This window comes from Ovis canadensis, chromosome 14 (genome assembly GCF_042477335.2).
Source record: "Ovis canadensis isolate MfBH-ARS-UI-01 breed Bighorn chromosome 14, ARS-UI_OviCan_v2, whole genome shotgun sequence".
In the NCBI taxonomy this organism is placed as follows: domain Eukaryota; kingdom Metazoa; phylum Chordata; class Mammalia; order Artiodactyla; family Bovidae; genus Ovis; species Ovis canadensis.
Window position 1 is genome coordinate 21324557 of NC_091258.1, and position 27127 is coordinate 21351683.

Consider the following 27127-nt stretch of genomic DNA (forward strand, 5'->3'; position numbering starts at 1 on the left):
ACCCCCAGCCTGTAGGGTCTCCTGTCTCTCTCTCTTTCTTTGCAAGAAAAGACCTGCTCACCTTTTGCAAGTTCTTGTCCACAGATCGGATCACACTCCCAGATTCTGTCTCACAGAGTGTCGGAGACGGCAGTAGCTGAGAAACGTCCGGGGCCAGAGTAGCTGCCGGCCAAGCCCCGGTGCAGCCCCCCTTCTGGGAACCCCGGAAGCACACACACACTCCTGAGGGGCACGCAAAACGCCAGCCTCGCAGCCGTGACCAAACAGGGCCACGTCCGCCTTGCTGCAGCTAGCACAGGGCAGCACCTTCTGGAAATGACAACTGACAGAGAGAAGAACTCTGCGCCAGGCCCGCCTGTGCCCGGCCTGGGCCAGGCTTGAACCCATGGGCCACCCCCAGCCCCGCCCCCGAGGGTGTCGTTGGCCGCCTTTCCGACCTTGCGATGTGTTGGGAGCCAGCAGCAGCCACACGGTTTCTCTTTGCTCCACCTGCATGTCTAGGTAGAGCTTTTCCTTAGTCCGCTCGTTCCTTGTGCTGATGGGCACACCTCCGGTGACTTCAGCGGATCCCAAGTAGGCCCCCAGGCCGGCCTGTGTAGTGTCAGAGCCGGTGTCCAGAACAGGAGACCTAGGGGCACCTCGTGCTCCGCGTCCCCAAGAGCCTCTTCCTTCCCCTCTGCCCTCTCTTCCCTCCTCTTCAGTTTTCCGCGAGCTGGCGGCTGCTCCAGGGGCTTCTTTGTTACCAGCATCGCAGGGCGGAGCAGCGAATCCGGGGATTAGACGAGTCGGGACCCCAGTCTTGGCAGCTGACCTTGCCTCCTGGCGCCTCGCAGGCCCATCTGTAAAATGGGAGGAACGGGGCCGCACACCTCAGTGTGTTGATCGCTGATGCTTGCAAAGGCCTTTGCGTCGTCAGGCTTTGTAAAAAGGAGCCCAGCTCCTTCTCTCCCTTAGGCTGAGAGTGGGGTGAGCTCGGGCCTGGCGTTTTCTTTTATGACAAAACGTAAGTGAAAGACGATTTCCACGTGTGAAGGTTACATGCTGACATCACCCTAGAAGGAAAGTGAGGAGAGAGAACGGTCCACTCGTTTTCTCCCTTGCGCCTGTCCGTCACCTGTGTATACTTCTCTTAGAAACAGCGCCAAGGCCACTCCGGCACCCCCTCTGCCCGTCTTTGTTGATAAGATGTTACTGGAACGCAGGCACGGCCATTTGTCTACTATCTGCAGCTGCTTTCACACCTCAGCAGCACTGTTGAGTTGTTAGGACAGAGGCCATGTGACTCACAAAGCCTGAAGAATTTACTGACCGGTCCTTTGCAGAAAGTGTTTCCCCACCTCTGGTTTAGACCGAGGGCTGGAGTGCCAGTCCGGGCTGCACTAGTAACTGGCAGCGTGGCCTGCGAGTGTGCCAGTCGCTTCAGTCGCGTCCTACTCTTTTCGACCCCGTGGACTGTAGCCCACCAGGCTCCTCTGTCCAGGTAAGAATCCTGGAGTGGGTTGCCATACCCTCCTTCAGGGGATCTTCCCAGTTCAGGGACTGAACCTGGGTCTCCTATGTCTCCTGCATTGGCAGGCAGGTTCTTTACCACTAGCGCCACCTGGAAAGCCTGGCAGCGTGGCTTAGGAAGAGAGTTATTTCGCTTTTCTGGGCCTCAGTTTTCTTAGCTGTAACGTGGGATCACAGCGACACCCATCTTGTGGGTCCTTCTAAGGAGTCAGTGGGAAGACGACCTGCACGGGCACGCAGACGGCCCTTGATGAGGACAGTTATGCGGACACAGGCAGAGGTGGCAGGGTCCCTGTCCTCAGGAGCACAGAGCACAGGATGGGGGGGGGGTGGGCCCGGGGTGGGGGGCCCAGCCTAGAGGACCCCAGAGCCAGGGGGCCCTGTTTCCAGGCTGTCAGAGGCCGCAGCTTTCCCCTGGCCGACTCGCACCGTCAGCTGGCACGTCTGCGAGGACGTAGCCGTGTGCCCTCCAGTCCCTGCCGACGTCTTCCATCCGAAACAGCAAGCGGGTTAAGGCCTGCCTGATAGCAGCCTGTGATCTGGGAGCTAAGTTAACGCTCACGTTAACCCCAAAGTGTCAGTTTTAACTCTGCGCCCGCTCCAGCCTTGGGCAGACACGCCCTTTCCTCCTGGAGCAGCATCTGTGCAAGCTCGGCGAGGAGACCAGGCCTGAAGGGAACAGGGACGTCCGTTTCTGCCACGTGAGCCACAGAGAAAGTTTCTCGGCGGCCCGGGCACATCCTCGGCGGCTCTGAGTCCAGCTTTGAGGAGGGTGCTGCCTCCTGCAGTCCTCAGAGGCCCGGGAGAAAGACTCTTGAGAAAACCGAGCTCCATCCCCACCTGATCCCACCCCCGAGACTCAGGAATTGTGTTCTCCTTAAGGCGTGGGTACGTGAGAATAGCGGCCCTTAGATGAGCTCGTGTTTACAGCAGACCTCCCGGGAACTCCCCACACACCGATATTCTTGGACTTAAAGCAGTTTACTCGGTGGCCCAGGAGCAACCCCACTCCCAGATATTTCCCCAAGTGGGAGCTCTTGTTCCCCTGTACCCCCCGCCCCCCATAAGTGCAGGAATGTTCCCAGCAGCTTCCTACACGGCAGCCCCAAACTGGAAATAGACAAGGGTCCGCAGACAGCGGGGGTGCGTAGGGAGGCAGACGGCGGGCGATGGAAGAAGCTGTGGGCACACGTCTGCACAGACAGGATGCCGAGCAGGAGAAGCCGGACACAGGCGCATGGGCCGCGCGCTTCCAGCTGCAGCAGCCCAGGGACCCGGCTCTCGCGACAGATTGAGAAGAGCGGACACTGCCAGGCAGTCCTCCTAGGATGGGCTCGAGGGGGCCCGCCTCATGGGGAGTCGCAGACGGTCCATGTCTTGACCTGGGCAGGCTTGGCCTAGGCTGATGCAAAAGTAAATGTGGTCAAGTATTTGTGCTTTTTTCCACTTGGCTGTTTATATGGTCTGCCTTTGTTTAAAACAAAAACAAGGGAGAGAGAGGGGGAATGTCAGAAATTAGAGGGTTGGGCAGTCAAGGCTGAGCCCTGCTCAGGGTCCTGTCCGAGGCCTCCCTGGGAGTCCTTGTCCTCCAGCCATGTCCTGAGACCGGGGTAAGCACACCGTGGGCCTGGAGACCCTCCCTTCCCTCTGCCGGGAGTGCCTGGCGCTGCCCTGCCCATCGGGTCGAAGGTCGCCTCTGGGAAGCCCTCCCCAGTGTTCCAGCGCGTTCCTTCCCCTGGGCCTGCCCTTTGTTCCTCACGTCGGCGCCGGGGTGCTTATCACCCTGTTCTGTCATTAGTTGTTGCACCCGTGACACACACCCCTTCCCCCCACTGCCCTAGTCAGGAGGCCCCCTCCTGTACCCTCTGGTCACCTTGGGGCTCCTGGGCCATCGTCTCACGGAGCAGGCAGGGGACGTGGCACCGTGGGCCACACCTGGCCTCTGAGTCAGCGATGTGGCCTTTGTGCTGAGCAGCCGTGATGCCCCAGGCCCCCCTCTACTGGATGGGGGCACCAGCCGCTCCTGGTTCCCAGGGGCCTCGTGAAGAGTCAGTGAGGAGGCGCCTGGGGAGTCTATGATCCTTGGGACATTTGCTGACCTGCTGGTTGGCGGTGTACTGCCCTTGCGTTTGGCCCTCGGGTGCCTCCATCAGCCATTCCGATCAAAGATGCCCCAGGGTGGCACAGCTCCCCTAGGGCCCCGGTTTCCATCTGGCTTCCCATGCCCACGCTGGTGGCCGGGGCTGGAAGGGTCTGAACGTGGGATTATCAGCCCTCAGCTCTATTATTAAACTTCTTGAGCTGTTTGGCCATAAAAGGGGGCAGCTGCCATGGCTGGACTTGTGATTAATGGGCCCGAAAGGGCCTCCTGACTGTCTTTGCAGAGCGCAGTCCGTGGAGAGCAGCCCTGGCTGGCCCTGGACTCCGGGCCTGCCCTCTCGGCCCGGCCTCTGCTCTGTCGAGGTCTGTGCAGCAGGGACCAGGGGCTGGTGGCTCTTCCTTCTGTCCTGCCGATCCCACGGTCCCCTGGGTGACCCTTCCTGGCCCCCAGGGAGGTCTGGGCTGTTGTGGGGGTGGTTGATGGGACAGGGCAAGGTGAGTGGCCCGGGGCAGGCGGCCCAGAGCTCCTGGGGTACCTCTAGACCCCAGACCAAATGTCTATAACTGATGAAGGCCTGCTTAGCGTCGGTCATCCAGAGCTGGCCAGTGGCCTCCTGTGTGCCAGGCCCTGCCCGCCAGAGTGCTCCTCTCTGGTCTGCCTTTTTGGAGCCATCCATGGTGATGCAGGGCCTTGGAGAATGTTTGTGCAAGAGGCCCTTTTCCTTCTTGTGTCTTGAATCAGCCCAGAGCCTCAACTTGGGGGCCTGCGGACGTCATGATTCTCACTTGCCTCTACAGAAATCCCCATGGAAACCAGCAGGCAGGCAGCCCTGGGCGGGAGGGAGGGGTTCCCCAGAGAGGCAGGGGGAGGCGGAGCCTGGAGACATTCTGCCAGCCTTAGGGGCCGAGGTCAGAGGCTGTTGGGGTGAGGGGGCGGGGCGCCTGTGGTCGCCTTGCTCCCTGCCTCACAGGAAACCCGAGAAGGTCCAGGGTTTGGAATGTCAGCTTTGAAGGCTTTTGGGGGTCCCTGGGAACCTTGATGGCGTCCCTCCAGACCCTGCTGCCTCCAGTAGGTCCAGGTGCTGCGTGATCAGGGAAGAAGCTCATCTCAGAGACAAAAGCTGGAGGAGGGGCGGCGGGGCGGGGGGAGGAAGTGGTCTCTTCCTGGCCTGTCTACACCAGACCCCCACCTGGCCCCTCATCAGTCTCTGAGAGCAAAAGGAAAGAGGCAGCCCGACCTGTCCCCCAGCTTCCCAGGAGCGAGGACCCTGCTTGTGGAAGGACCTCCCCCCCACCCAACCCTGCCTCGCAGAAGGACCCCCGCAGCCTTCTGAGATACCAGCACCCTTGCCCTGCAGTTACGTCGCAGGCCCACAGCAACCCACAGGACCCAGCCAAGCTGGTGCCCCGGGGTAAAGGTCCCCGGTCTTAGCCAGGGCTCCCCAGTTCTCCTTAATGAGAGCAGTTTGGCAGCAACATAAAATATGCTCTTACCCTTTGTCCCAGTAATTCCATTTCTGGGAATCTGGCCTAAGGAAGTAATCCTAAACACGGGGCAGAAAAACGTGCTTCACAGGGACGTCCGTTGTGGCGCTGTGTATGTTAGCACTGAGCGGGACCGCCGCGCTGTCTGGGGGAGGGGGCCGGAGTGGCGATGAGACTCGCGGGGTCGAATATTGGACAGCTCCTAAAATGGTAGCTCCGAAGACGGGGTGGGCGTGAGCTGCAGCATTGCGTGGCGAGAGGCGAGTCACAGAGCTATATGGGCCTCCCAAAGCGAGGTGTTAAAAAGTAACACAGGCGGCCTGCCAGGTGCTCGTGAGCGGCCTTGATAACAGTTCTGTCTGAGGGATTTCGTCCTATTCATCATCTCCTGAATTACCTGGAATGTTCGTGCGTTGCCTTTCTTAGTCGGGCTTGGGTCGTAATTTACATTGGGTGAAATCCACTCTGCGTGCGCACATCTGTGGACTTTGACGAGTGTGTGTGGTGAAGTAACGCCCACCACCGTTGAGACAGACTGTTTCCGTCGTCCCCAGAGGTGCCCCCACTCCCGCGCCCCTCGGTGACCTGTCCCCTCGCCCCACTGCTGGTCTGAGCCGTTGCCGTAGCTCTCGCTGTGGTACCGTATTCCAGGATGTCATACGGTACTGACAACTTGTCATCTGCTTAATGTTCTCTTAAGAACAGCTCTTAGAGTGAGTTTTCCTCGCTCCCCTCAAGCAGAGAATTTAATTTCTCCTTTCTGTCTAACTCAGCCTTTGCCCCATGCAGGAATCTCCTCCGCCGTAGCCCTGATCATCGTGTTCAGATTACCAGGGAATTATCAGTCCTCTGTAAAATCGTCCCGGCAGTGTGAAAGTACCCAGGCTCACACCTGCATCCAGAGAGGGGCGGGGGTCTTCCAGTCCTGGGCTGCCCATTCCCCTCGGAGACTTCGGGGGCTCCTGTCCAGGGCCTGTCCACGATGCCGATGATAGTGTCAGCAGTGGCGGTAGCAGCAGCAGGGTGCTTTTTTAGTGAGGCTTTTGCGTCAGGGCAGTTTGAAATGCAAAGGAAAGCTGCAGGGACATACAGAGAGCTCCCATAGACCCCACCCCTGCTTTCCCCAGTTGTGTTTTCCGTTTGCAGGGCCGGGGGTGGGGGTGGTTGGCCTTGCTGGGCAACATGCAGAGTTTCAATTCCCTGACCGGGGATCGAACCTGCGCCCCCTGCCTTGGAAGTGCCGAGTCTCAACCACTGGACCGCCAGGAAAGTTCTCCGCCCCACCCCCCCAGTTGCTAACTTCTTACAAAAGCACGAGATGCTTGTCACAGCTGATGGACTCACACTGATGTGCTGTTATTGAAGTTCACACTGTGGTTTCCGTAGTTTCCTCCCAACGTCGTTTTTCCGTCCCAGCATCTCATACGGGCCTCCAGTCCATTTAGTCGTCTTGTCTGCATAGACTTGACGTGTTTGGTGAGCACCGCTCAGGTGTTTTGAGGGCTGTTGCTCGGTGGCAGTTTGTCTGATGTTTTTCCCATGGTTAGACTAGAATTACGGCTTTAGGGGAGGAGGATCCTGGAGATAAAAGAGTTCAGTGTTTCTCACAATAGTTTATTTTTATTGAGTTTTCCACCATGTTCCAGATGCTGCGCTGAGCCATTAGCAGGTTGGATCCCCTTTCAATTCTGTTTTACCTAGTAACTTCTCATTCTACCATTGGCGGAAGTGGTATCGAGAGAGGCACGGTAACTTACACAGAGACCCACAAGTAAGGGGCTCAAACACAGAACTCATTCATTCTCCAAGTTTTGCTTTTTGCCAGTACTACTTCAAACAGCAATACATCTGCTTTTTTAAAAAAAAAACAGTATGTGTTTATTTATATCCAGTGTTTCCCGAAAATGCTTGTGCTGAAACTTCTAATCAAGGCCACCTTGAGACAGCTGCAGCCGGGTCACGAAAAAAAGCAGGCACGGTGGTCAGCTGTCCCCCCATCATGCTAAGCCCTACCTGTCGTGGCCGTCTGGAGCGGGTTCCCACGGGCTTGGTGTGGGGGTGGGCTCCAGGCAGTGCAGGGCCCCTCCATGTCTCAGTCTCCAGGAAGCCGTGGTGGGAAATGGAAGCATCCAGGCTTTCTGCTCACATGCCCAAAGTGTGACTCCAAACTGGCCGTTTGCTTGATAATCAGATCCACCCCGTGTACTCACACTCTGTACCGTTGTGGGATTTTCTAATGGGTTTCTGTACCCGTCACTGGGTGTGGCCAGGTGATTTTCAAGATGCCAAAGCGACTGTGTCATAGCCCGTGTTCTCAGACTTCTGTGTGCATCAAGGGGACCGTGGGCTGGGGTTTAGGAACCAGCCAGACCATGAAAAGGCAGAGAGGTGGTTGTGGGCCGCCAAGGAAAGAAAGACCTTCAGTGCATTCAGGCGTGCAGGCACCATTGCTTTCTAAAGGAGAGTTCTTTAACTTACTATTTTTAATTTAATACGTAAAACTGGTAACCAAAGCCTCTTCCCAAGTATGTTATGCGTGGATGGGCATTTTTTCACTTAGGGAAATCTTCCTTCGTTTGTCAAGGAGGTATACTCATCACCTCCTAAACATCAGGCACGTGAAACAGGGCAGGTGAAAGTTCCCACTCACATTGTGCCGAAAACACCAGCACGGAGGCAGTCAGCGGGAAGCACAAGCCTGTTCACACGAATCCCCGAGGCCCCTGGTGCTGCTGGTCTTCTCAGGACAGGACGTGCGGTCGGGGCTGAGTCATTTGTGCAGAATATTGAGAACGTGACGGCCGTGGAGCAGGGCAGAGGGGCCATGGGGATCCCACGCGTTTGCCTTTGGGATGCATTGGCAAACCGTCTTGGCTGGACACCGAGGCTGCCTGGGTTGGTGCCAAGGGGTGGGCCGTGGGCTGGAGAGAAGGGCCGGGTGAACTTGGCTCCCCACCCCCGCCGCGGTCTGGGCGGCCTCTTGGCTCATCTGGACCCGAGGAGGAGGCTCCAGGCTGTTCCTGCTTCCGCCTACTCGGTCCACGCAGCAGTCCAGTGATGCTGGAGAGCTCCCCGCAGCCCTGCCCCTCCCGCCCGTGGGCACCCGTTCCCGGAGCCCTGGCGGGCCTGCCCGTGCCTCCGGGTGCGGCCTGCCTGCCTCTCCATGGCCCTTCTCACCTGCCCTGCCTCACTCCTCCCCAAGCGAGCACCACCAGCTTGTGGCCGCCCCCAGCACTTCGCGCTTTCCCGGCCTCGCCCCTCGGTGCTCACAGCCGGTCCTGGTTTTCTGTGCCACACTCACCGCTCTCCCGTCGCTGGGTGTTTGTGTCTGTCTGTCTGTCTGTTGTCTGTTTGCCCCACTGGGCTTCCATCGTGTTCGCTGCTAGATCCCACAGCAGCCTGCACGGGGCCTGGAAGGTAACAGGTGCTGAGTTACGTGTCTGTTAGGTGACTGACGGAATGAGTGAATGAATGAATTGATCCATCAGTCCCTCTGACTACCTGAGTGTGGGAGCTGATCCTATCAGGGAAATTTGAGGCAGCTGAAGTCTTCAGCCCTTTTCTGTTCCTCAGCCGCCGCCACCACCGTATCTTAGCTTTGGTGGATAGGAATTGAAAATAAGCAACTTGGTGGGCAGAAGCCAACACGGTACTGTAAAGCAATTATACTTCAGTTGAAAAATAAGTTTAATTTAGAAAAAAAAGAAAGCCTCATGGAGGTCCTCAGTCCTTAGGAGAAGATTCGCTTGCTGGGCCCCAGATTTTACATTGCTTGTGTCAGAGCTTACTGATCAGGTTGGAGATCCCTGAGCTAGCAGCCAGGTGGCCCTAGGCCAGTCAGGTGACCTCCTGAGTCTCGTTTTCCTCATCCGTGCAGCGGGGACAGCCCGGCACCTGCTCTGGGTACGGTCATAAGAGTCAAAGGTGCAAAAAAAAAAAAAAAAAAAGAGTCAAAGGTGCTAGTTCCTGCCGCACACTCGGGGCGTCTCAGCCTGTGTCAGATTGAGGGGAGTGTTGGCTGTCCCACTTCTCAGGGCGTCTCGGCCTGCGTCAGATTGCGGGGGGTGTTGGCTGTCCCCCTTCTCGGGGCGTCTCGGCCTGTGTCAGGTTGAGGGGGGTGTTGGCTGTCCCCCCTCTCGGGGTGTCTCAGCCTACGTCAGATTGTGGGGGGTGTTACCTGTCCCCCTTCCCAGCTGGGCCACACTTGGCCTGCGACACAGCTGAAGTCTGGCTTCCCGGGCCCTGAGTGCCAAGGACACGGCCTCTGGGTGCCTGGCACCTCCTCTCCATTTCAGAGGAGCTCACTCACCCATGAGCGACTGTGAATTTCCTTCTCCCCACCCTCACCCCAGCACTGACCGGTGATAACCCTCACCGGTCGCCCCCTTTCAACACAAGTCACTGGGCCCTTGCCGTGCACCAGACCCTGGAGGCAGAGCGGGGACCCAGACAGATGTGGCCTGACCTCATGGAGCTGCGGCCTGGGGCAGGCAGACGGCAGACAGACGACCTGCACAGGTCACAGGGATTGAGATGGATGTAGTGAGCACGCAGGACCCGGGGAGGGGGACGGCACGGTGGGTTTCGGGGTCTGGAGAGTGGAAGAGGAGATGGCAGGGTGGGGTGGGGGTGACCCCCGCCTTTCGGGGACACAGGGCAGGCCGAGTGCTGTCTGCAGGCCCGTGTCAGGGTGCATGGAGAGGGAGAGAGAGGTGGGGTGGGACTGGAGCGGGCGTGAGGCCAGATGTGGGGGGGCCCGTGGGTGGAGTTAGTGGTTGGGTCACCGGGAGCCCCTTGCAGATGCGAGCAGGCGTGTGGAGGGGTCGAGTTTGCCGACTCGGAACGCGGCCCTGAGTGCCACACGGGGAGCATGTGTCTGCAGGGGGAGACAGGAGGGGAGTCCGGAGGGCAGGGGGCTGTGACCGCTTCCTGGGCAGGGGAGGGTGGTGGCTGGGACACAGTGAGGGGTGGAGCGGTCCTGGCTCTGGCCACATTGGGCCCCACAGATGCCCGGAGGAGCAGTGCCCGGGCCTCGCCCCCAAAGTGCCCCGAGTCTAGTCCTGCCTCCACACCTCCAGAAACATGTGGGTGGGTGTCCGCCCCGGCCCCTCCCCTCCAGCTGAGCGCCGGCGGCCGGGAAAGACGACCTCCTTCTGCCTCCAGAGTTGCCAGGTGTCTGTACCAGCTCCGCGTGCTCGGTGCTAAAGCGAGAATGTTTTCCAAGGCGGCTATTGTGCCTGATCTCATAACCAATGTATGTCTTTTCTTTTTCCCTTTTGCTGCAGCCAACTGGGTACATGGAAAACTCAGTCTCCTACAGCGCAATTGAAGACGTTCAGCTGCTGTCCTGGGAGAACGCCCCGAAGTACTGTTTACAGCTCACAATTCCTGGGGGAACCGTCCTGCTGCAGGTAGGGTTCGTCAACAGGAACAAGCGCTTTCTGCTCCGTCCCCGCTCAGCGCCCTCCTCCTCCCCCTAGGAGACGGCCAACTATCAAGAGGAAAGACTATTTGACTTGGAGTGGGTTTTTCCCCTCCAGGTATGAGAAAGGTGTAGATCAGGGCTCATAGGGGTGCGGTAGAGGGAGTGTGCTGGCTCCTGCGGAGCGCCTCTCCCCACCGAGGAGCTTCCCACGTTGTATTTCTGTTTCTCCTAACAAAACCAAACCGTCAGTTTTCTGGTCTCCCATTTTACAGATGAGGAAACCAAGGCACACAGACACAGGCTTTAAAAGGCTATGAAAAGCAAGTGAGCAACAGATGTACTACTTTCTGTTGTACTGTGAGTGAGGGGATGTCTCACTCTTCATTAATCTTGGTCTGTTGAGGCCTTGATGGAAGTAGGAGCCCTCCCCTTGGGAAAGAGTGCAGGTTTTGTGTGCACTGATCAGGCACTGTTGGTTGGAAATGACGCAGACGTTGTTCAAATGATCTGAAGCAGGAAGAGAATTTGATGCTGTGGCTGCGTTACCTAACTGGGCAGTCTGAGAGTGGACTTCAGGCACAGCTGGACCCAGGAGTCAAACGCGATCGTGAATGTCTAATCTCTGCGTCTCCTGGCTTTGCATCTGTGTGCTGGCTTCGCTGTCAGACAGAGGCTCCCCATGTGATGGGAAAGACGGATGTCTGGCAGCCTCAGGCTGCATTCTTGGGAGTCTGTAATCCTTAAAACATGTGAGAGCCCACTTTCCCTTCAGTATCTTCCTATCAAGTCTCCTAGAAGGTCCTGATTGCCTGGGCTGAGATCTGGTTCACCCCGGGGGAACACCTGCCCTGGGTTCCACACCCACCTTGAGCACAGGCAGCCGTGCACTCTGACAGCCCTGCCAGGGCCTCGTGGGTGGGGAGAGGCGGGTCCACCAAGGACGGGACTGAGCAGAGCTCCTGACGCAGCTGCTGCAGTCCATTCACGTGGCACGCGCTGTCGTTTCAGGGGGTCCCCGCCCCCGTGTGCTCAAGGGGGTGTTCTCAGCCCCTTCCTGTCTGCTTTCAGTGGCCCACCGTTGTCGCTCTCCCCTGGGTCTCCAACGGGGACTCAAGGCAAGACTGCTCATCCAGAGGGAATGGACTTTCACCTCCGGGAGGGTGGTCTCCCTTCGCCTCTCTTTCAGGAACATTTTCTTTCTAACTCTGTCTCTCCTGGGCCCAGAGAGATGCTCCCTAAAACTTGTTTCCCCAAAAGTGGCCACCGGATTATTCAATGATTCTGGAGCCGAGGGGCACACAGTTTGGCCTCTGAGGAATGTCGAGCGCCGGAAGCTGAGTGTAACGGCTCATGATCCTTCGGGAAGGCTCCAGGCTTTACCGTCATCCCACAGAGGACACTGCCTGTCTTCTTCCTAAATCTCTCACGGCCTGCAGGTTTTCTCCTGGCCGCCCTCCCCTTTTCCCTCTTCACCTCCAGCCAGCAGCACTTTCCTTTCTGTCCTTCCTGCCCCTCTGTGATGTTGCACCTTCTGCGAAGGGAGTGGTCAGCTCTGGCCCCCTTGGGCTGGTGGGGAGCAGTGGCGGGAGACTGGGGGCGAGGTGGGCAATACTAGGAGTCCATAGAAAGCGGAGAGGAGGGGGCTGAGAAGATCCCCTTGGAATCAGAGCCCCAAGCCTGCTGTCGCCTGTGCAGGCGGGGGGTGAGGAGGTGAGTCAGGCCCCTGGGGAGACAGAGCCACAAACCAACCCGCCAGGCAGCGGCTGAAATAAGAGGTCTGTCCCCAAGGGCTGGGGGACTCGCTGTTACCCTGGAGGTCCCAGGGAATGCTCCCCATGGGTGGTGATGCTAGAGCCGGGTGTTGAGGGGTGAGTAGGAGTATGCCGGGATGGGACACCCACTGTGGGCAGAGGGAAGGAGGGGTGCGAAGCCTGGGAGTGTCGGGGCAGGCGTTCCCTGCCGTGGACAGGAGGGCGTGGCAGTGCAGGCCCTAAACACGTGCCCAGAGTTGTGGGGTTGCAGGCACCAGGCCCCACAGGTCATGTCAGCCGAGCAAGGGAGCCGCAGTGCCGTTCTGAGGGCCGCAGGCAGCTGCCAAGAGCTCCTGAGAGGCGGGGGGACAGTTGAGGGACCGGTCTGCTGGCCGTGAGCCCCCCAGGCGGGCGAGCCCGAGGGAAGCCTTGTAATTGCCCTGCCCCCGGCAGGGGCATCTTCCAGTGCTCTGGGGCTGGAGCGGGCAGTGTGCCCCGAGGAGGGACCCGCAGACAGAGGGGCAGGGCGCTTGGAGGATGCGGGGCGCCGGGCATCACCCGAGTGTCCCTTTGATCCCGCGGGGGCCTCCTGTCAGTGCTCCTGGGCCGGGCTGGCCAGGGTGGGCGGGCCGAGGCGGTAGCCAGGTGGGTGCAGCCCCGCCGTCCTCGGGGAGCTTGCTTCCCCCGTGTCGTCCCCTCCTCCTCGCCCTCCTGTGGTTCACGTGTGGCAAGAGGCCGCCCGATTGTCTAAGTGGGCTTGAGGCGCCGCAGGGCTCGGCTGCAGGCTGCGGGCCCAGGCGGTGACGGGGCGGCCCCTGAGGTGGCGGGCAGGGCGCCCCGCACAGGCTCTGCTGCTGGTCAGCGGGATCCCCTGCCTGGGGGCTTGTCCAGAGTCACAGGACGGGCCCAGAGCAGGGCTGCGGCGGCAGTCCCTGTGCCCCAGCGGAGGTGGGGGGTGGGGGCCGAGCACGGTGGTGAGGGGCGCTGGGGATCAAGACCATGCCACAGCATGCTGCCAGACGCACAGGGTCACCTGCACTTAGGTCCGAGTTGATGAATCGGGAGGGTGGCTCCTCTGTCCACCAGCTGCGCTCTGGGTGCTCAGGACGTCCAGGTGCCGGTGGTGCTGGTTGGTGCCAGTGGCTCGGCTCTGCAAATGGCTCCGATCCACACACCAGGGCTGAGACCCCAGGACTTGTCATCCTGACCCCTGCTGCCCCCGTGGGAACAGCCTCAGTGCAGGCGGCCTGCGGGCCCCCAACTCCCCTGCCTCCCCGCATAGGAGTCCGTCCTGTGGCGCGTCTCTGTGGCGGGGCGGTGTCTGGGGGTCCCTGCCCACCTCCTGTGCAGGCTCTCTGTCTCTGATACTTCCCTCCCCTCCCCTGTCTCTGTCCCTTGATGTACCTCACTCTGCTTTCCCCCCTGGGGTCTTTCTCCAGGCCTCTCTGCCCCTCAGCCCTTTCTCTCTGTGTGTCCTGACCTAAGTCTCTCTTCCGCTCTCTGTTTTTTTCCCCTCTCCACTCCCTACCCCTCATCCTTATGTAGCTGCTTTGTGAGAATTTGAGCCGGTGCCTCACTGAGACCCCCTGGGAACTGACCTGAGTTCAGGGAAGGTTCAGGAATGCTCTCAGGGGCCTTCCCTGGTGGTCCAGTGGCTAAGACTCCAGGCCTCCTAGGTAGGGGGGCCGGCTTCCATCCCTGGTCAGAGAGCTGGATGCTGCATGCCACAGACAGAAGACCCTCAGGCCGGAGCTAAAAGGAAGAAAAAGATCCCGCCTTCTGCAACTAAGGCCTGATGCAGCCAGATAAATAAGCAAATGAATATTAAAAAACAAAGGACAAGCGCTCTCAGGCAGATGTCCTCCCCTGCTCAGAGACGCCGAGCAACACGCCAGCACGTTGAGTCAGCAGACAAAGGCGCCCGCCCTCCAGCCTGGGTCCGACCGGCGTGTCTGTGGATGCTTTGTGTTTCAGGGTGAGCTCCCTAATGGCATGTTATTAGAGTCCCAGGTGCAGAAAGGACCTGTTTATCTTCTTCCTTCCCCTAATGCCCTGTCTGCTGGCATTTCATTGTGAGGAGTAACTCCGTGAGCCCATGAATGGTGCCGGGCGGGGGGGAGGTGGGCGCTCCTTGCCGGCCCGTGGCGTCGTGGAGCAGAGATGAAGACCCGGATCATCTCCCAGGGATCTCTGCCTCCCTAGTGGCTGTCCAGTCACTGATGAGAAGTGGACAAAGCCCACTGCTCGGACAACAAGGTTTCAGGCGAGACCAGGAGCAAGGGGACCCTCCCCACCGTACCCCGCTTTCTCGAGAGTGCTGCTGTGTTCTGAAACTGTTTCCAAGACCAGCTCATCTCAGTGACATTCCTGAAAGCCCCCGGGGAGGCCAGACCACTGTTTACCCCAAACGCTGGCAGCCGGGGCAGGACAGGGCGGGTGCCCTCCTTACTGGAAGCCAGAGAGAGAGACCTTTTCCGGCTGCACAGCACGTGCTGTTTTTTCCCCTAAGAAGTGGGGCGGGGAGGGCGAACCTGGGAACAGTCACCCACCGCGCACCCTTGGCTGTTTTTCTCACCTCTCCAGACAATACAACAATGAGAGGGAACTTGGCAACTTTCGAAGAGGAAATTAGGCAGAATTTGCCTGGAACGAGGCCCTTGCAGGATTCGAAAGATTTATCGCCAGGAGAGGCCGGCGCCCGCCAGAGCCTGCCTCCAGGGCCTCTTTCCCAGGCTGGGCCCCGGCTCCTCGGACAGACCCTCAGGATGCAGAGATGCGCCCTGGGTGCCCGGCGGTGGGGCTGGGGGCCTCCATGCTGCCTTCCCCCGGATGGCGCCTTGAGTTGCCCGCCCTGGGATTCCGGATATCCCCCCGCAGCCTCTGTCCTTCCTCGAAACTCAGCCAGCCGGAGGAAGGAGCAGGAGGGTCTGCTCTTGCTGTGGCCTCCCTGTCTCTAGCATCGAGACGGGGGTCGCGACTGCCAGGGTGTCACACAGGTCGCTTTCCCTCTCCTGGCGCAAACTTGTGGCCCACCCTTTTGTTTGCAGGGTGGGGGCCTTGCCCTGACCAGAGCCTCTACCTTCACTAGCACGGCGCCTTCGGGTTCCCCAGCCTGGTTCCCAGGGGCCCAGTGGTACAGAGAGCAGGTGGTAGGGTCACCCTGCCGCCCACGCCCCGTCCTGAGACCACAGCACCGGCAGGTGACCCCCACGGGCCCTCCAAGGGGGCTGCTGGGCCCCGTGGCAGACTCTCCCTCAGCCTGCCCTGCCCCGGTCAGGTGTCACAGGCTTTGGGTCCTCAGGGGCCTTGAACCTGGGGCTTCTGGAGACTCAGCTACTGCAGAGGTTCCTGCGTCCCACGCAGGGAGTCCCCCAGCCTACTGCCCCACTCGGAGCAGAAGCACAGGCTCACATTGCCCCCAGGTGCTCGTGTGGAGCCGCTCGGGGTTTCAGGTGTGTCCCCGAGCTTGCCCGCGGAAGCCCGATTCCCAGCTCCACGGGCCACTGAGCTGGTTCATTTGCTGCAGCTCAGAGACTTTCCCAAACTGGCCTGAGTGAGCAGCTGGGGTTTCATCTGTGGTTTGCCGGGGATCAGGGGAGCTCATTTGTAAGTGCTGAGTCTCCTTGAATGAAAGTGAGCCCAGGATGCACACGCGGGGTGCATTTGTGCATGTGTGTGCCTGTGGCTCAGGGAGAGAAGGCAGGCATTCCTGCCTGGAGAGAGGCACTGGCCTTTGTCAGAGTTCTTGCCCATCAGAGTCGGCCGCTCGGAACGGTGGGCTGGGGCTCAGTCAGGGGACCAGCGCTACGTTTCTGCCTTGGGTGTGGCCAGTGGCAGACTGAGATGCTGTCACACTGTGGTTTCACCGTGAGTCAGACCGCTGGGTCCAGGCCCTGGCCCCCCACCCCTGCTGCCTGTGAGCCCCTGGGGGATGAGTTCAACCTCCTGAGCCTCAGTTTCCTCGTGTGCACCACGGCCCGCAGTGCCTGCTCCCCGGGGTTGACTTAAGGACGAGATGAGCTCGTCCGGCCATAGGGCCTAGCGTCCAGCACCGGGCAGACCCACCGTGAATACTGCCCTTGTCATCAGCAGACGTGCTGGAATCGGGGGTGAGAGCTGTCTGGCCCCGAGTGGCCCGGAGGCTCGCAGCTGGCGTGGTGTCAGTCACGGAAGGCCGAGCTCCCCGAACGGGGATGTGTAACATCCACTAGTTCTGCCTGAGGCCAAGACTGCCTGGTCTTTACTGTGGCTGTCTGCAGTTGGCAGGGGGTGCAGTGGTTAAACCCACAGGCTTGGAAGACAGGCTGCGGGCTTAAATGCGGTCAGTTGACGGTGATCGTTCAGGGTCTCAGTTTTTCCCTTTGTGAGACAGAGCATTGCCCACCTCGGAGGACAGATTACATGGATGGCAAATGCCTGGCGCCCGGAGCACCCAGGCGGCTCATCCCCATCACCCCCTCACCCCATGCCTCTTCCCCACTCATCCCGGCCCCTTCTCTGATCCTGAGGAAGCTGACATAATGTGTGCAGTTGAAGCTCTTGCAGCCACCATCATCTGCCCAACAGAATAAGCGGTAGGCGAGAGCAGTGTCTTACTTCAGACAAGTCCACCAGGTGACCGCTTCCGGTTTGGTTTTACACACGAGGGGTACAGCCTGGTGCAGGACCTCATGCTGGCCTGTAAAATGCTCTGAGATGCTGCCGGCCAGTGACTGACCCCCACTGTCCTCTTCTCGTTGCAGGCCGCCAACAGCTACCTGCGAGACCAGTGGTTCCATTCTCTGCAGTGGAAGGTGAGTCCTGGCTCGTTGCTCATTCGAGGTGCCACTCTGTCACCCGGAGGCTGGAGAGCAGGAGTCTCCCACCTCCTGGGTGCTTTGCCCTGTTGTCCGAAAGCCCCTACCTCCCTCTGGGATGGTTGATACTTTGCCCCCTTGCAGTGCCAAAGCTGTGTCTCTGCCCAGTTGGCCCCTGACTTTGCCTGGGAACCTCGCGGCATGCCAGCTTCCAGAAGGATCGTAGACCCGCTTGCTCTCAGAACAGGAGCTCACCTGAGCAGCATCGGGGGGGCAGGACTTGAGGGAGTCCAAGTGATGAGTTGAAAGTAACTTCTGAAGTTGGCAGCAGAGGACAGTTTATCAGAGATGCAGAAGTCCAGCTGTATTTCCGCAGGCTTCCCTTCCTTTCCACTCTCTGGTTCTTTGGTCTGATTTTCGGGTTCTAGCTCTGCATGGGATGGTCCCCAACCTTTATAGTAAGCTGGAGTGCAGTGGGGCTGAGCGGCTGGCCCTGGGCGGGGTTTGAGGCCGTGTGTCGTGTGGGGAGGACCAGGGGACACTTAGCATTCTTGTCACGCCTTTGGAGGGGCTCTCGTCGCAATTGGGCAGAGGACAGAAACCCAGCCCTGGAAACTGACATTCCAGGTCCTCTAGACGGCCCCCCACCCCACCCCCTACCCCCCGACAGTGGCAGGGCCTCTCGCTTGTGCCTGGGTGGCTGTCTCCGAGGCTGAGCCTGAGTCTCCAAGCTGGGGCTGTACAGGGAAGAGACTGGCGTTTACCGAGCGCCTGCTGCCTTGTGCCTCTTTGACCCTTGTCAGGCTGCTCGTTATCATTGCTCCCATTTTCTCCATGGGGAAGGCAAGGCCAGACCTGAGCCCAGCTCCCGCAGCTGGTACAAGCCCGGAGCTGGGTTCAGACCCAAGCCTCGCCCATTCCTGGGGCTTCCTGAACGCAGGCGGAAGGCCCTGGGAGGCACCCGTTTGTGGCACGGCAGGTGCTGCTGAGACCTTGATGTCTGCAGGGACATCCTCTCTGAGGCCTGATCCTGCAGCCAGGTGTCCCGGGACAGGCGGGGCCTACATCAGGACCTGCCGGCGGGCCCTGGGAGGTGAATGCCAGACCAGTCGCGGGAGAGAGGAATACAGGCAGTGTGATGTCCCTGCGAGGAGAGGCTGCCCTGTTGCCGTGGACAGCAGCGGCTGCCTGCTCAGAGCTTCCCTCTTCTGTTCTTCCTCTCGTGCGTGTTTTCCTCGTGAGTCCTCAGTGAGTGAGCACCTTGCTTTCTCTTAGCTCAGGATGGAGACTTACTGCCCGCCCAGCATGTTGGGGAAATGTCTCTCTGAACAGGTGGCCAAGGTCAGTGTCAAGGAAGAGGTGGTCTTGAATGGATTCCCCTCTGCTTGTCGCCTTGCCCTGGTCCACTTGTCTCCAGCGCTTTCCGGAATCTCTGGGAACTCCTGAAAGGCAGCGCTTGTGACGTGTGTGAATTCTACGCAGCCACAAGCAATGACTAAGATGGTAGGTGTGGAAAGTGGCGCTTCGGGAGACTTTGACAGCCAGAGGTTGATTTAAAGGTGACAAGCTCGAAATGCATGAATTCAGGCGCGTGTGGGGTTCAGACAGTTGGTTGAGCAGATACCGAAATGGGGAGCCCTGGGCTTCTAGCAGTTCTCATCAAGACCTGGATGTCTGTTCCATTTTGGCGGTGGTTGGTTTGTTAATGGTTGTTAAATCAGTTAAATTTTATTTATTATTTTCCTATAGCGTTGTTTTATTTATTTGTTTGCTGGCTCCTTGTTGGTTATCCCTCTTCAATACAGCAGTATGTACGTGTTCATCCCAAAAAACAAAAGCAAGCACACTGAGGTCAGGGTGTCAAGGAATCAACAGATGCCCAGTAGTGAGTGGCCCTTTTGCCCAGTGATGGATGGCGACCTGTGTTCTCACTGTTTAAGCACTTCTTGTCATAGGCTTAGGAGTGTGTAGGGTTTCCCTGGTGGCTCAGATGGTAAAGAATCCGCCTGCAATTCAGGAGACCTGGGTTTGATCCCCAGGTTGGGAAGATCCCCTGGAGGAGGGCATGGCAGCGCACTCCCGCATTCTTGCCTAGAGAGTCCCGTGGGCAGAGGAGCCTGGTGGGCTGCAGTCCCTGGAGCGCAGCACAGATGCGGTGCTGGTGATCGCCCCCTTTGACCCCCCGCCCCGGGTAATTTAGGTGTGCTGCCGCCAGGGGGCAGTGACGTCTCAGTGGCTGCAGCCTGATGTCGCTCCCGGGGACTCTGCGCTCAGTGCTTAGTGTTGAAGAGACTGAAGGGAGGCATTCTCCCCTTCCTTATAAAATGGCAAAGAAACATCAGGTGTTGAGGGACTGCTGGCTGGTGAAATGAGCCAAGAGACCCGGGGTCTGAATCCCGGCTCTATAGCTGATCCGTCTTGTGGTTTGCATAGATTCAGCAAGGGTTCATCCCGTAAGATGCAGCTGCTGAGTATCTGCGGCGCATGGGGCATGTCTTGGCGCTTCCTGCTCCTTGTCATTCAGCACACGTGAGGGCTCAGAGAGGTCCAGCGACTTGCGCGTGGTCGCACAGCAGGCTCCAGCGTGGATCCGGGGCCCGAGCCACCTGCGCCCGATCCTGCACTTTGGCTGCTCAGCCCCGCTCAGGTTGTGTCCTGGTTCTCTTGCCTGATACCGCCGCTCTCTCCTCCGTATTTGCCACCGGCCGTTGGGGATTTTTCTTTTTCTTTCCTTTGCTTTTCTCTGCCTTTAACTTGAAATCAATAGAACATCAAAATTAAGGACATTCGAAATCCCACAGCCTCAGCTTGAGCTTTTAATTCTCTAAACGCTGTATTTATTGTTTCCCCTTACACCCCATGCATGTGCGTGCTGTGGCTGCAGGGCGACATAGGGAAGTTCTTCTGCTTGTGAAGAGTGCTGCCTCTTACCTGCTGTGTCCCGTAGCTTTATGGAGTCTTTACGCAGCAGTACTGGGGCCTTCCCAGGGCACTCTCCACAGGTGTGGCACTGCCTCCAAGGGGGCTGGAATCAGTGTTTGGGGCTTAAAAATGCCTAGTTATTCCAGCGGTGCGTAGAGAATATAGTTTAGTCTACTCAAGAGAATCTTGTTTTCTAGAATTTAACCTCAATGGGATCAGGACGGATTGGGATGGAAGTGTCTTAAAAGGCTCCTTAGGGGAACCGTAATGAAAAAAAGGGGAAAAAAAGCTTGAGAACCACGTCTCGAGAATTGACCTCCAGGTGCGCTGTGGAACAGGCAGAGTCCGAGAACAACACCCGTGTGACGTCCTTGCCTCTCTCCATCCTGGGGGTCCCGCTGCTCTTCTGGCCTCAGCGCTGCTCTCCAGCGCACCCCGACCGTCCCAGCCTACAGGGAGCGTTTCCTCCGAGGGGCACTGGGCTTTGAGTGTCATCTCAGCTTACCAAATGGTCCGCTGTTGTTGATGTTTGCAAGTGAGGGACTCTGAGCCACTTGTCCAAGATTCCAAAGCCCCCAGAAGGGGACGGGCCGACCCTCAACGTCCCCGGCTCTGGGCCTCTTTCCCTGCCCCCTCCAGGCTGCAGGCAGCTCTGCTGTTCCTCCTGGCCTCCCGCTCTGGGGCGGGCGGGTCAGGGAGGTGCGGGGTGTGTGGGGGAGGCACCGGGGCCCGGAGGAGGAGGACAGGAGCCAACAGGAGCGGGCTGGGGTGGCAGCCAGCCCCCCAGGGTGCTCCGGAGCAGAGCAGTGAGTGTCACTGAGGCTCCCTGGAGAGGCCGGCCCTACCCTGCTGGGTTTGGGGGGTTTGGCCCCTGAGGCCTATCCCTGGGGGTGTGGAAGCATAAACAGTCGTCCTGGGTTAATGAGGCCTCGTTTCTGTCTCAGATGCACTTGGAAGCCCTGTCCTATGGACACGGGCCTGTCCCTGCACGTCAGGCTCTGAGGGGCCAGGCCTGTCCTGCTCACAAGGCCAGGAGGGACCAGGCCGGGTCTATGGGATAGAGCCAGGGTGTGCTTCAGGTGGGCGGGTCTGGGGTGTGTTTGCAAAGCTGGGAGGAGACTGGCCGGTCCCTGGGTTCGAGGCGAGAGGCCCACTGCTCGAGCTGTGTGGGACAGACCCGTCCGGGTGCGCCAGGGCCTGGACCACAGGCCCTGAGGACCGGGCTGGGGGGAGACGCGCTCTAAGCTGCCCCGAAGGAGCCCCGAGAAGCATGATATGCCTGCATCGTGCAGCTGGCACTTCTGGTGCCTCCAGCTCCGAAAAACAACTTTTCCGTTCCTGAGGTGGGGTTCCTGGGCCACTGCCTAGAAGTCTTGAAAACCAAGGTGATTTCCCCCCCCCGGGGAAGCTGGGGAAATCCCAGTCCAGGTCCCCATCCTCCCCGGCCGGCTGCCCACCGCCTGCATCCCTGAGCAGAATTTCCCCAGCCCCTGAGGCGGCCACCGCCGCTCAGTTACCCCTGTCCAGGGCCTGCCCCTCTGCTGGACAGAGTAGGTGGGTCGAGAAGAAGGTGGGGTCTGTGCCTGTGTGTGCATGTGTGCTGCAGGGAGACTGTGTTTTGAGTACATTGGATGTCGGGGGTGTTTACTGGGGCCTCAGTTTTCTCATCTGTGAAATGGGAAGATCACTAAGTAGCACCTCGCTCACGGGTCCATGTGAAGATGGGCTGCCCTGCCAGAGCTGTGAGAGCATCACCACACACGCCCTGGTCAGAGCAACCAGTGTGTACTCACCAGCCCTCACAGGGCCCCCCATGGAGTGTCTGTAAGATCGGGGTGGGGGGCGGCAATCTGTCCTCGGAGGGCACTGCCTGGCTGGGAGTGCCCCTGTCAGTAACGCCTGCTAGAGTGGTTCTGCATGGTCCCAGCTCCCCGGTCTCATGGATGAAGGGATGCAGGGGATGAAGCCCATTGCCAAGGACAGCTGCTCTTCATGGTATCACGATCCAGCTTCCACACCAGGCCCCGGGCTGAGCCCCTGTGAGGGCCCCCAGTAGTTAGGTGAGGAACTGGGGTTGCTGGATGTGGGGCTGAGAGCCTGGGTTCCCGCTCCCACTGGGCACCCTCTTGGAAAAGCTGGCCCTTCACCCCTGTTCCCATGCAAGGAGAGAGGCCCGGCAGGTGGCAGGGTCCCCAGGAGCCAGGTCAGAGGGACAGAAGGCCCCGAGCTCATGCTCTCCCTGCTGGGAACCTGGGAGGAAGGGTAGGACCCTCACCCCCAACTCTGACCTTCCTCCCGGGTAGTGGGGAGCCACTTCTAGTCCCAGCCTGGCCCTTAGATGCCGTGCTGTGCTCACTGCAGACCCCAGAGCGTGCATTCTCGACACGCATGCCAAGGCCAAGTCCAGCCCCGCCACCCTGCCCAGGGTGCTCCTCCTGTGCCCAGCCAGTGCTAGCACCTTGCTCGGCACCCTGGGGGATCCCCGCAGCCCCAAGAAGGGGCCTCAGCCTCCCGTTTCCCCGTCTCCCAGATGCAGAGACCGAGGCCGAGAGGCTAACACGCTGGCTCAAGGGCCTGCAGCTCTTGATGGCAGAGCTGGGGCTCAAACACAGGTGTGGCTCCAGCACCTGGGCGTGTAGCCACTGGGAGCGGGGCTCGCACTGCACACGCGTGTGCACACAGATGCGCACCCGCACCGGCAGCTCCCCCCTCAAACCTGCGGGCTTTGCTCCGCAGCGTCCCCGTCGCCTGTCTGCCCTCACGCCTCGTGTGCCAGGGGCGTTTCATGAGAGCTTTACATTTTTCTCTGAGCCTCACAGCCGTCACCGAGAGGATTACGTGAATTAACCTCTGACGGCAATCCCCTGCTTCTCACGGAAGACCTGATTTTCTGGGACATGGCAGACCCCCTGGGCCTGGCCCCGGAAGGTCATGCTCAGGACCGGCCGCTTACACGCTCGCCTGCACCTGGCTCCTGGCTCTGGGCCCTGCGCCACAGGCTCCTGGGTGTGTCTGGGCTCGACGTGTCTGGAGGGGAGGCGGCGACCCGTGCTCCCCTCCTGCCGTTTCCACGCAGCCTACCCCCCTGCCCCGCCACCTGCTCTCCCCTTTAGTCATGGTGAAAGCACCCTTATGGCCACAGTGAGACCAATTGCCCCCCTGCTCCCTGGTCTCACCCCCCGATGCCCTTCCAGGCTCTGTCTCCCTTTGCACAGCCTCCTGAAAGCCGTGGCCAGGTCCTTAGGCGTGTCAGCGTGTCCGTCACACCTGTGAGGAGGTCACGCACAGCTGACCACAGGGCCTGCTGTTGGGCACTTGGTCAGTGCCCATTCTCCTCAATTACAGACAGTGAAGTCATGACTTTCCGTTGTAGCCAGGCTTTCACTTCTTTAGAACTCCTCTTTCAGGACAGATTTCCAGAGCAGTGGGTGCTAGACAGGCAGTAGAGGTGTATTTTTTTGTGTGACTCTTTCCACATATTGCTAATTCACCCCCAAGAGAAACATTTCTAGCCCTGGACTGCCCAGGTTCCAACCCTGGCTCCACCTCCCCCGTGGGCCGTGGGACCCCTGGACTGGCTCCTTTCCGCCATGGACCTCTTGTTTTCCTCCTGAACTCAGTGGGGGTCACATTAAGACCAAGCCTCTTAGGTTGCTATGAGAGTCACACGGGTTAACAGCAGCAGAGAACTTAGAAATGGCACCCACCGTGTGAATAGGCGCACGGTCAGGGTAGTTACTCTTTTCTAGTGACCGAGGTCTCGTTCCCTTCGTGTAGATAGTTTCCAGAAGACGGGCTCTGGAAGAAAGAAGGCTCGTGGAAACCGCGCACGTGCCACCCCCCCAGGGAGCCCCAGGCAGGCGGCACTAAGCAGTCACTGCACCCCCCCGGGCAGACCCCTCTCCACGCAGCCCCTGGGGGTCACCCTGAGTTAACAGAGGGAGCGAAAGCTCCCCCCGACCCCTGCCTCAGTGACCTCCCGGGCCTGTGGAGGCGGTGCGACTGGGAATCCACGTCCAGTCCCGTGGGCTCCAGCCCGTGCCTCTTTGAGGTGCGTTCTCAGGAGCCTTTGCCGAGCTGCCCAGCGGGGTCGTGAGTGCTGGCCGTCCTGCCCCTTGAGTGGGAAGGTGAAGCCAGGGTGGGGAGCAGGTTGGGAATGGCTGGGAGTGGCCTCTTCGGTCCTTTCACAGGCCCAGCCACAGGTCGGCTTCCTCCAGATCCAAGAGGCAAGAATTCCGTCCAGATTAGTTTCTGGCACTTGGTCAAAGAGGGCTTTGTGACTTCCTAAGAGGGATCAGAGGGATTCCACAGAGAACTGTGAAAGGGGGGCTCCCCCGCCGTGAGGCAGGGGGCCCATCACCGTCCAAGACTGCAGGGGATGCCCAGCGGGAGGTGCCCCAGTGGCAGAGCCGACCCCGGGGAGCAGAGGCCCTTCCCGAGGCGAGTCCAGCCAGGCCGCCTCTGCACCTGCGCTCATCACAACCCACGGGAGGCCACGGTCTCCAGTGACTCGCAGCCGCAGCTCCTGGCCCCTGGTGGGCCATCAGGGGCCCTGAAAGTAATAACGTGGGAAGCTTCAGGGATTGAAGCTAACAAGTGGCGGAGGGCAGGGTGCCCTGGGGAGGAGAGCTCATGCTCTTGTGGGCTTTCCTCACGGTAACCGCAGAGAACAGTTACTAGGTGCCTGCTAGTGCCTGGGGCCATGCTGGGGGCTCCAGTGGACGCTCTCTGCCAGTCTTCTCAAAGGCAGGTTCATTTGGAAGGGGGAGCGGAGAGGGCCAGGGAGCTCGTCCACAGCCAGAACTAGGCGGAGCTGAGATTTGAACCCTGGGTGGTTGGTGGGTCTCCAACCCGCTTTGTTTGGCAGAAGGGGGCACCACCTTGGGCATGGAGAGGGTGGGTGGCCTAGTCCCCTGTCTGAGCCCACGGAGGCACAGAAGCCCCAGTGAGCATCAGGCCCTTCCTCAACCAGAGGTCTCTTTGGAATCAGCGTAGAGCGATTTGGTCTGTGTTTTCATTGAAGGGATGGCATACATGTAGAAAAGTACACAGACCAAGCGATACTACTGGCTAAAAATGCCGCAGGTGCTTATAGAATTGATCTTGTAACTGCCCAGATTGATACAAAGAATGTGACCACCTCCCTGGATCCCCCCCTCCCCACAGAGTTCCCCCGGCCCCTATGCACCCCACCGCCCACCAAGGGACCCACTCTCCTCCCTTCCCGCAGCATGGATTTGTCTGGCACAGACCTGGACTTCAGGTAAATGGAGTCACACAGCCTAAACTCCTGCATGCCTGGCTTCTTCGACTCAAAGTTACGTTTTTAAGATTTATCCGTGCAACGTATAATATCCTGTGTAGTAGTGATTTGCTTCACTCGATAGTGTTCCGTTAAGTGAAGAGACTATTAGTTTGTTCATTCTGTTACAGACAGAGATTTCCAGGTTGGGGCTATTACGAACAGAACTGTTATAAACACGTCTCTGAGTGAACATACATTTACGTCCTTTTGAGGTCAGGCCGTTGGGTAGGCAGCGTCCTTTTGGTGGACGCTTCCCCAGCAGTTATCCAAAGTGATCCAAACCAGTTTATACACCTGATAATGGAATGCAGGAGTGCTGAGGTGGGACATTTAAAATTGCATTTATTAAGGTTTCCTCTGAATAGTAAAAAGGACAGAGAAAACGGGGGGGGGGGGGGGAATGTGCCACTATCCATAGACCTCTGTAAACACTTTTAAGTTAAAAAAAAAATGGAGCTGTAACTTAGACATAACAAATTGCGCAAATCTGTGGGTCGCGTGGGTTCTGACTGCTGTCCTCACTTGAGTCTCAGACGCCTGGGTTCCCATCAGCCCGGACAGCTCCCTCCTGCCATCTTCCCTTTCAACCTGTCGCTCCCCAGGTACCTGCTGATGGCAGCTGAGACCAGTGACAGCTAAACAGGTACTCAGTCCTTGGGGACATTCTGAAAGGTTCGAAATGCACAGTCTCTCCTCCCTCAAGTTCCTTTTCCCAGAGGCAGTCCTGTTAGCTTCGTGGAGCCCTTCAGAAGGTTGTCATCAAAGTTCCTTTTAAAGCCCCACACGGATTTCATTACCCACGCTGGGCGTTCCTTGCTCCCTCAGCGTTCTGTCACGTCCCGTGGTTGATCTCACACACAAGCTTGTACAGCGCGCTCGGCTCTACCTACCTCGTTGCTTTTTACGGTTTTGTAGTAGCTCGTTCAGACAAGGGTCAAGCCCGGCAGGACCTAAATCTTTGAGTGAAACCCCATTGTTCAGACGGGAAGTTGAGTATCTGAGAGAAAGGACAGGCAATGCTGGTGCCCATCGTCCGTGGACCAGAGACAGCGAGGGGTACCTCGTATAGCCTCACCCCTGAGGAGCCCTCTGACCATCACACTCAAAAGATCAAGAGTGCAGAGCCCTGGGGGGCCCAGAAGAAGCACCTGCTTGAGCCCCAGGGCAGGAAGCAGGGGATTGGCGTTTGCACCACATCCCTGGGACCCCAAGCCTGTCCCCGCCCCGCACTGCCCCAGCTCTGGGCTCGGGGACATCAGACACCCCACAACGCCCGCACGACAGCCTTCCCCTGGCCTCAGAAGGGGCGAGTGACAGCCGGCTCGCCACACAGCCAGGAAAGAAGCGCATTTGTGGGTTGCTTCTCTCTCCCAGACGAGGAGGGGGCCCAGGGGCTCAGCTTGTCATCCCACGCACGCTTTGACGGGGCTGATGACTCACCCCACCACACAAGGAAGGCTTCCACGTAAACGCTTTGCGGGTGAATTTGTTTTCTGCCGTTTAAGGCAGAATTTTTTTCTCTCCCTTTCTCTTTCTTCAAATAAGTCTGTAAAACGTAAATGGGAGGCTGTCTCTTGGCCAGGAAGACCTTCTGTTCTGCTGGAGTCTGTCTGGGGGGGGGTGGGCAGCGATCCCCCAAGTTGGGGAGGCTGGCAGCTCTCGGCAAGAGGGTGGGGCTGCCATTCTGGGTTTGCCTCCGAGGCTCCTGCCTGCTTGTTTGCTCAGAGACGAAGCCAAACAGAGCCTCCAAAAAGAGCAGGCCCCGCAGAGGGACTAGGTCCTTACCTCACCGGGGGACCAGAAAACACCCCGGGGGCAGCCTGCTCTCTGGGTG

At 59.0% G+C, this 27127-nt stretch overlaps 1 protein-coding gene across 1 annotated transcript in view; it reads left to right on the plus strand.

Moving 5' to 3' along the window:
* Positions 1-27127, plus strand: part of CMIP (c-Maf inducing protein) — a 205374-nt gene that overhangs the window by 120417 nt on the left and 57830 nt on the right. Inside the window, exons 2-3 of the mRNA XM_069552532.1 lie at positions 10380-10505; positions 17013-17063. Coding sequence (XP_069408633.1) covers positions 10380-10505; positions 17013-17063 — 177 coding nt within the window. The remainder of the gene's footprint in view (positions 1-10379; positions 10506-17012; positions 17064-27127) is intronic.